The 9,539-nt window shown below is 38.5% G+C and overlaps 1 protein-coding gene across 2 annotated transcripts in view; it reads right to left on the bottom strand.

Moving 5' to 3' along the window:
- Positions 1 to 3,660: 3,660 nt before the first annotated feature.
- LOC124135729 (fibrillin-2-like) overlaps positions 3,661 to 9,539 on the bottom strand; it is a 99,826-nt gene continuing 93,947 nt past the window's right edge. For both annotated transcript variants that reach the window (XM_048396119.1, XM_048396124.1), the window contains 8 exons: positions 9,269 to 9,391; positions 8,410 to 8,529; positions 7,151 to 7,279; positions 6,239 to 6,352; positions 5,788 to 5,910; positions 5,089 to 5,191; positions 4,602 to 4,923; positions 3,661 to 4,095 (listed from right to left, as the gene is read on the bottom strand). In XM_048396119.1, the coding sequence (XP_048252076.1) occupies positions 3,730 to 4,095; positions 4,602 to 4,923; positions 5,089 to 5,191; positions 5,788 to 5,910; positions 6,239 to 6,352; positions 7,151 to 7,279; positions 8,410 to 8,529; positions 9,269 to 9,391 (1,400 nt within the window). In that variant the 3' untranslated portion in view covers positions 3,661 to 3,729. The remainder of the gene's footprint in view (positions 4,096 to 4,601; positions 4,924 to 5,088; positions 5,192 to 5,787; positions 5,911 to 6,238; positions 6,353 to 7,150; positions 7,280 to 8,409; positions 8,530 to 9,268; positions 9,392 to 9,539) is intronic.

The following is a 9,539-nucleotide window of genomic DNA, read 5'->3' as shown; positions in this document are numbered from 1 at the left end:
CTGATTGCAGATGAAGACAATGCTCACTTACTGAGACTCTCGTTAAGTAAACTAGTCCTCTTAGCAGCTGCCTTGTTGATAATCTCATTGATAATGCATTTGGAATTTTGAAAAGTGATACAGAAAGTGGTTAAATATGTTCAGGCTCATTTCTTGTGTTGCTTCTGTAAAAAAAACCCATCTGTAATATACACACGGACATACGGACTGTCAGGTACATGTTCGGTCTTCGGGCATATTAATTAAGATTACTTACAGTTGGACATGGATGGGGCAGGGTGCTTAACACAACGAATACAGTACTAGTATTTCCCATATGCTGACATTGTAGTCTAAGGTACTGCATTCGGCTACAGACAGTGCAGTAGCTGCAGTCTGGAGGTGCTGATTGTGGGCTGTATGGATAATGATCCTTCGTCTGCATGAGTTCCAATATTGTGCTACTGTGGGTTTTCCTTCAACATGAAGGGACATGCTGTAATACTACTTACACACATCATTAAGCCTGAACTCCCTCACAGTATGGGCGATCAGTTAGCTTCTCCTTGATTGACCATGACTTTGGCCCATACAGATGCAGCCATGAGCTCTTTCATCACTCTGGCTGTATTTAAAGGGAATGAGTTTTGTTTAACTCGCCTTTGAATGTATTTCAGCATGAGGTGTCAGCTTGATGTGGGAGGAAGCCGGAGGTGATGCAGGGTTTAGGCGTCTTCCACACTTTGGTACCAGGTGTGCGGAAGGTCCGGGGTTCGATCTACATCGCGTCATACCAGAGACCATATAATCTATTATATGGTCTCTGGTCATACCAAGAGACGTAAAAATATAGTACTTGTTGTTACCCTGCCTGGCACTCGGCATAAAGACGCTAAAACAACGACTGGTCGGCTCGGAGTCAGTATACTGTGTCTGAGTGGAGTATTCATGTCAATCTGCGGCATGGTATCTCAGTGAAATCTAGCACTATAAAATCAGCATTAGTCCTTGTTCAAGCAGCCACACACACGTGCATGCACCTGGTTATATAAGAACAATAATCTTGGATGCGACCCTTAACCCCATTTCACCTCACTTCTTCCACTTTGGTGAAAGCCACGAGCATGGGTATGGTGCCGACAACCTAGAAACAGAATCAGGACGGCTCTAGGATTTACATCCATGATCATATGTTTTTGCACGTCAAGGGGTGCAACTCTGCAGAGCAAATATCGGCAACTGGTCCCCCTCTTTTTCAAACTAGATTTAATGAGTGTAAAGCATTGTATCAATGACATAAATACAGCATCCGTTTTTCAATGTTTATTTGCATAATGATGATGGTTAACTCACATCCTCTGTATATCACTACATTCTTACATTCAACTAATACAACTGGATTAGTATTGTACAACATCACCCATGACACTATCACAAGGTTTGTAAAGCTTGTATATTCTTTGGTCCATTTTGGTATCATTGTATCAGCAGGGAAGATGGAATGCCAGGGTTTCCATAGCAACACTTACTATTTTCACTCAGGCCAGACCAATAGCTTTTCTTGTTTTATGGATGAGTCTAAACTTTTGCAAAAGTCGAACTTAAGGTTGGTATGCTCTACTGTGATTAAAAATGTGTGTTTTTTTCGACATTTTGAACTTGCATTTCTGTCATAGTCTTTATTTCAAAAGCTAAAAGTGAAAATCCTGAAAAAGGAATTAATCTCAACATCAATTTTTTATTTCATTCTTCTTTTATGAATTATTGACTAAGACAAGAAAATTGGCCTGGCCTTATTGAATAACATATACTAAGATATGTGTAATTGATATCACAAATAGAACTTGTGACGTTCTATGAGTTTGAATGGCCATTATATGATTTGCAATTTTGTACTTCATTTTGAAGTATTTGTTAGGCAGAATAAATGCATTTTTCTTATATATGATTATATCATAATAACCTAAACAAATGTTGATTAAATATCAATGTGGCACAATATTACAAATTCTAGTTATTGATGTAGCTATTAACAATATTGGTCTCATTTGTTGTTTTTTAAATCACAATGTTAATGTTTGACTTCTTGGAAGCAGTATCTCCTGAGAAGGAAATATGTATCTTGCATCCGTGCATTCATGCATATCATTAAGGCACATGAGACATCTTGATTGTAAGTATCAAGCATACACAAAGCCATGTGTGAAAAATTGTTTCTTTGTCTTTGAAAGATTACTGTGGTCATCTTCTGCTCGAGAAATCGAACATGTCAAAATTACAAATTTGCTAATGAAATCTACAATTATATATCACAGATTTTATTGTGAAACCATTTTGTCTTGCATGACACTTGAAAATTTCTATAAACTAGCTTAGCACTCTTATCTATATGAAAACAAAGATATAAATACTTGTGAATGGGCTATCATCTCTAGAAAGTACATCATATATATAACCATTGAGGCATATATATATATGTCCTTGAAGTACTAAGTGGGTTTACACCACTCAAACTATAACCTACTGCAAATGAACAAGATATGTATAATTATGATATAACATACACATTCTCAAAGAACATTGCAAAGTGTATTAAAGTTTTCTATGCAAGCAATTGTGTAAGAAATATGTACAATACAGATCTTAAACTGCTATAGATAGTGTTTACTGTATTCGACGTAATAAGCACCCAGGGGGCTCTCAAAATTAGAAATAGGGGGCTCTTATAAGAATACTATTTTGGTGAAAAAAACAGAGTTGAAAGATACATTTCGTGGTTTATACTGACAGCCTGAAATGTTTATGTATATATTTTTGCAGAATTTAATTGCCCATAATTAAGGGTGCATATAACACACGAGTGCGTATCATAAGCGAATAAATAAGTCTTGTGTACATTGATCAATCGGAAGGGGTGCTAATTGGGATTGTTCACTAGCCAATATATTAGCAAATGTCGCCGTGGGCGCTTATTAGAGCGGGGCACTTATTACGTTGAATACGGTATGTATAAAAGATATCACTCTAAAGAAAATTTACAGGAAAGCGTTAAACTATAAATTATCTACAATATATTAAAGTAAAATTGTATAATCATGCACTAAGACTGTTAAATGGTCATATATACTGTGTGATCTCAAAATTTCAACCATTTGTTTGTTTGGTCAAAACAGAGTTTATTTTGTTGCAAGTCCAAGAAAAATGTAATTTTGACAGGTGGAAATATTTAAATTCAATATCTAGTTTGACAATTATGGTATTAATCAGTCTTGGACAGCAGTGACCACAACAACAATCTCTTGACCACAGCAGCAGTCTCTTGACCACAGCAGCAATCATTGTAGTAGCCCTGCTGACACTGGGTCATGGAATTACAGGTACTCCGTACATAAGTAATGAAATATTCAAAATATAACATCATATCTTAATGGCAGTGATAAACTGTTGTGGCATATTGGTGTCCATGCTTCTCAAACAGAACTTGATATCTGTTTGGGTCAATCTCGCTAAACTTGCTAGGTTAATGTCTGTTTGGTATTAAAGTACATCAGTGCTACCGGAAGGTCAAAACATAAAGAAGTTACAGATTATCTATTTTTTTAAAACTAGTGTGGCAAAACAATTTCTATGTGTTATGAATCGTTAATATAATATTTTGGTGGCAGTCTTTTTCTTTCAAAATGGATTATTAAGTTGATCTAACAAATTCATAAATGTTCACATGCCCTGTAAGTCCCATGTTGTAGAATCTCACAGCACATGAATCTCAACATGTATTGAATAGGACTTCAACTGTACATTCTTGTCATTACTATCCTCTCTGTGCTGGGGCTTACATTCAATTTCTAGTCTATATTCTCCTTTTTCGCGTAACCTACGAGTAAAATGTAAAGAGCTAATTCCTTTCTTTTTATGCATGGAGAATATTCCCTCTTCATTTCCGTTAATAATGGTATATTCCACATTGTTCAGGAGAGCACGCGTGGATGGCAGGACTTTGATGACACGTGCCTTTGGTCGAGTTTGTTTCCGCTTCAGATAAAGGACAAGAGGTCTGAACTCTGGGTTCTTGATGTCACTGGATGGGGCTGTCACATTGACAGCTTTGTGCTTGTGCTGAAATAGATTTGAATGTAAATGCTAATGAATGCTTCAATCTCTTAAAGTTATCCTAGTGAGCAAAGTAGGTCCTTGGTGTCAGAACAGTCAATTAAGCTAGGGGTCAGGTGTTGATGAGACCATCATTGTAGCTTTAATATTATTAACTGAGAACAGAAATTGTATCACTTTTTGGTCATTCTACGCATACTAATGAAAACTATATTTGTCCATTTCACAAAGCTGCAAGGTTGTTAATTTAAAAAAAAAACATCATCATAATCCATGAGTGAGTGAGTAGGTATAGTTTTACGCCGCTTATAGCAATATTCCATCAATATCACGGCGGGGGACACCAGAAATGGGCTTCACACATTGTACCCATGTCGGGAATCGAACCCGTGTCTTCGGCGTGATGAGCGAACGCTTTAACCACTAGGCTACCCGACTGCCCTCATAATCCATGAAGTCACTTGTCATCATATATATTTTTTTCTGGGGAAAACTTTATTATCAGTACTCACATGTCTGAGTTTTCTACGTTGTAAATAAATATCCCTCTTTTGCCTGCTTCTATATTTCTCCATTTCAGCCTCAGGATTCAGCTCAAACTTGTGTATGTGAGCATCCAAGTCCTCCTCCTCATCTTCAAAGTCGGGCAAACTTCTCTTGGCTCTCTTGGTCAGAGGAAGATCCCCAAAGTCATGGTCACACTGGTAACACCCTTCCCCTGGAGGCAGCTTCCCACCGGTGGGGCCAGCCGCATGGGGCAGCTGCACCCCCTCAGGGTACACCCTCTCCTCTCTGCCACTGCCGCCCGGCGGGGTGATTGTTGAGATGCAGTGACTGAAACATGACGGCCATTGCTTACAGGCAGGCAGTAAGAAGCAGGGATTCTGTGTTTATTTTCATGCTGATTTTACTAAATTTTACTAAGTAGCAACTGCTACTTTATGTCCTATAAGTATTTGTTTTGAGAAAATTGTGTCTGTATTCCTTGTACATTCTTACCCTTGTCCTATTGGTTGGTATCCATTTGGACAGCCACAAGAGAAGCCCTGTGCAGTGGGAGAACAGCCAAACACACAGGGGTTGCCGCCACAGGCATTGGGGTCTGAAACATGGAGAGTAGTTCAGTAGTGTGTAGGTTCATAAAATATATCAGGCTAGAATATACATTTCTTTGTAGAAGTAATGGCATAAAAAGTAACTTAGGGACAAGTATATCATATCGGAGCAATGGTGCACCTTTGTCTTTCTGATTTCACCATTTATCAAGATACTATCTTGTTAAAGAGTTGTGTGCACTGTAAGCAATGTCGAGTACAGATAGTTAATACCAAAGTTGATCATTTGCAATTAGCTGACCACTAGAGTGATTGCACAACAATTTCTTGTCTAGTTAAATTATCAATTTGCCTGTATAAAAAGATCCAGGAAAGGTTACATGTTTCCCTATTGTATGTACTCACACAATTCTGGTGTTCTGGTCTCAAATGATGATAGACATCAAATATAGAAGCTATTGACACGGGACCCAACACAAGGATCTACGTATCCACTTTTTACAATTATCCAAGGGGTCTAGTCAACAAGTTGTTTGTGTGTATTGAGAAGCAGTCCTGTTTGATAATTGGTCATATGTATTACTCGTATATACAATTGGCTTATTTATTGTATAATATATATATTTTCTCCCATGACACATACCGACACAAGACGACATCTGCATGTCAAATGTCTGTCCACCGGAACACTGACAGTCGAAACTGCCAGGAATATTGATGCAGATGGCGACACCACACAGGAACTGGTCCATACACTCATTCTCATCTACAGGGGAAACATCAACATTAACACAGCATTATTTCATGAAAACACATCATTTAATAGATTTCTTTTCATGACTGTTGTCCAAAATATAAGCATCATTCATTGCTGCACTTCTGTGTTAGACTGGTTCCTGTCTGTATTTCCACTGCATTCATCATCTATGTGTTCATAGTCTATTTAAATGAATCGGAATAATGTTATTATCCATGGAAATCTGACCTGCACATTGAGGCAACAAGGTGCTTTGAGCATAATAAATGATCATGTTAAACATACAGCAAAGCAGTTGCTGAGAATTGAATGACAGTGTGTCATAAGTTGTACTGACCATAGCACTGTCCACTGTAGTGTTGTGTGTATCCTGGTGGACACTCGCACCTGAAGCTGCCCGGAACGTTCTCGCACTCGCCCTCACACTGACCATCCTCGCACTCATCCATGTCTGGACACAAGAAATCATATGTGGTCATCACTTGTAAGGTCCATCATCAATACGACACAGTCTTGTACTCACTACATTCCTCAGGCCCGTCAACATAGATAATGTAGTATCATCAGCAATACTACATACAAGTATTTGTCAACTGATAGTCTCTCTTGTTAACACAGTTTACATGACCATATCCATTCAGAAATATTTCCAAGCTTGGGGATGCTCTCATTTACTCATCACCTGAAGCTCAATTCCAATAAAATGTCTGATCATTTCTGGAAGGAAAATAGTACCAGAGCTGTAGATAAGCTTTTGGTTAATTGGCTATTTTACCCATGGGTTTGATTTTTATTGGGTATCCACAATTTTTAGTGGGTTTTCAATTTTTTTAGCCACATGTTTGTTTACATTTGGGTATTTTGACTTGAAAATCTGTTTCATAGCAATCTCTGTAAATCATTTAAAACCAGATGAATAGTAGTACATGTATACACATGTTTTCCTGAATGTAACTGTCTGTAAATGAATTTCACATCGACTGATGCACAATCCTTTTATCAAACAGTTAATATATGCATATATTTCATTAGTGTTTTTATAGTTTTTGTTGCGCATTTGATTTGTCTGTATATGCCAGTTTATTTAACATGTATTTAATGCACAGCTTAATATCTACAGCTCTGTAGTATCATAATTTCATCAGGAAGTATGTCAATTGTTAGGCGCAGATTTGATATACGGTAGGTCAAATGTTCTACTTGCAAACCCTTTTCTAATTTGTGTGATATCTTGTTTTAAGATACTGACCGATGCACTTGCTGCCATCCTTGCTGGTCTTGTAGCCACGTGGACACTCACAGCGGAAACTGCCTTGAGTGTTGCGACATGTTCCAACAGGCCCACACAAGTTGGGTGTGTCAGCACACTCGTCAATGTCTGCAAACAACAACATTGTTGCTACATTATTCACTTGCTCTGTATTAGCAGGACATGTAAATCAATGACAGGCATTGATGCTGATATATCTTTATCTGCTCACACAGATGTGGACCACCAATTCTATCAATGGGTAATATTGCTGAACTAATCTTCTGTTGCTAGGTAATTTAGAACTGAATTTCACACATACTTTTCATTTTATTAGAATGTATCTATTTTAACATTTTTCCCATTATTAGTTCTGTACAAAGACAATGTCCTAAAGCCTCATCTGGAAGCAAAGACAATACCCCTAAAGTCTCACCTAGAAGCAAAGACAATGTCCTTAAGCCTCAGCTGGAAGCAAAGACAATGTCCTAAAGCCTTAGCTGGAAGCAAAGACGATGTCCTAAAGCCTCAGCTAGAAGCAAAGACAATATCCTTAAGCCTCGCCTAGAAGCAAAGACAATGTCCTTAAGCCTCACCTAGAAGCAAAGTCAATGTCCTAAAGCCTCACCTAGAAGCAAAGACAATGTCCTTAAGACTCAGCTGGAAGCAAAGACAATGTCCTAAAGCCTTAGCTGGGAGCAAAGACATTGTCCTAAAGCTTCAGCTAGAAGCAAAGACAATGTCCTAAAGCCTCAGCGGGAAGCAAAGCGATGTCCTAAAGCCTCAGCTAGAAGCAAAGACAATATCCTTAAGCCTCGCCTAGAAGCAAAGACAATGTCCTAATGCCTCACCTAGAAGCAAAGACAATGTCCTTAAGCCTCAGCTGGAAGCAAAGACAATGTCCTAAAGCCTTAGCTGGAAGCAAAGACATTGTCCTAAAGCTTCAGCTAGAAGCAAAGACAATGTCCTAAAGCCTTAGCTGGTAGCAAAGACGATGTCCTTAAGCTTCAGCTAGAAGCAAAGACAATGTCCTTAAGCCTCAGCTGGAAGCAAAGACAATGTCCTTAAGCCTCAGCTGGAAGCAAAGACAATGTCCTAAAGCTTCAGCTAGAAGCAAAGACAATGTCCTATAGCCTCAGCTGGAAGCAAACACTCTCTGCACAATGTCCTACAGTTCCTGGAAGTAATGATGTTTTGCACAATGTCCTACAGTCTCAGCTGAAAGTAATAACACTCTGTACAACGTTGCACAGTCTTACCATCACATTGCCTCGTCCTCCCTTTCCTGTAGCCCGGAGGACACTCACACTCGAAGCTGCCAGGAGTGTTGATACACCGATCTCGGCAGTTGTGCTGCATCGTGGTGCACTCATCAAGATCTGCAATGTACCGGTAAGTCAATATATATAATCATGAACATACATGAATATTATAAAAATAATTAGCAGTACTCTTGATGAGGTCAGTATGAAAAAACAAGGACCCTGAGGTGGTCTGACCGCTGAAAAGGTCAGGTCCGGATCCGAGTCCGAGGGTCCTTGTTTTCGCATATTGACCTCGTCAAAAGTAATCATTCGCTTTGTTATACCAAAATTCACTTTAGAGTTGATTAATCCTTTAAACCATCCTCTGTTTCATTACAGTAACTTAGCTGTGAATCATGAAATGTTAGTCCTAGATGCCATCTTGTTTTCTAGCAGACGAGTCAATATTCATCACATGACAGGTCAATACTGATCATGTGACGAATCAACATTCGAGGTCTGTGTCAGTCACATGATTTTGGGGTCAACATTCAAATGTATTGCTTTGTCACATGGTACAGATTAACCAATAGAATTGCAAGATTCTCAAAATGACCATATATATGAACCCCAAGTGCTGAAGTTAAAACTCATGGATCTTAACCAGCTTCAAGCACAATCATTAGACCCTGGCATGACTAAGGAACACAATTCTGAAATGTGGCACCCTAGGCCACTGCTCTCCTGTGCACCAAACCTGTTTTGCAATAAGAAATGAAAGGTATTGAAAAATGTGTTTTTCTATGCACAAGTATACATGTAGATAGTTGTTGTGACTATGTATTTGAACTTAGAAATAATTCTGTTCTCTGACCTCTGCACGTCTTGCCATCAGCGTTAAGAACATATCCACGAGGACAAGTACACAAGAAGCTCCCATCTGTGTTCTGACATGTGAACTCACACGGCTTGGGGTCAAGCCGACACTCATCAATATCTGAAATCAAGGGAGTTAACTTTGAAATTGTGTAAAACACTACACAATGATATCGTACATATTATATAAAATGGGTAGAACAATAACCATCACCAAGAAACATTCCACAATTCAAATTTATCACTATTTCCATAATTCTCTAAGTAAA

Source organism: Haliotis rufescens, unplaced genomic scaffold (assembly GCF_023055435.1).
Source record: "Haliotis rufescens isolate VD_foot unplaced genomic scaffold, xgHalRufe1.0.p SCAF_1, whole genome shotgun sequence".
Lineage (NCBI taxonomy): Eukaryota > Metazoa > Mollusca > Gastropoda > Lepetellida > Haliotidae > Haliotis > Haliotis rufescens.
Note: the sequence above shows the minus strand (reverse complement) of the source record. Positions and strands in the feature narration are given on the sequence as shown.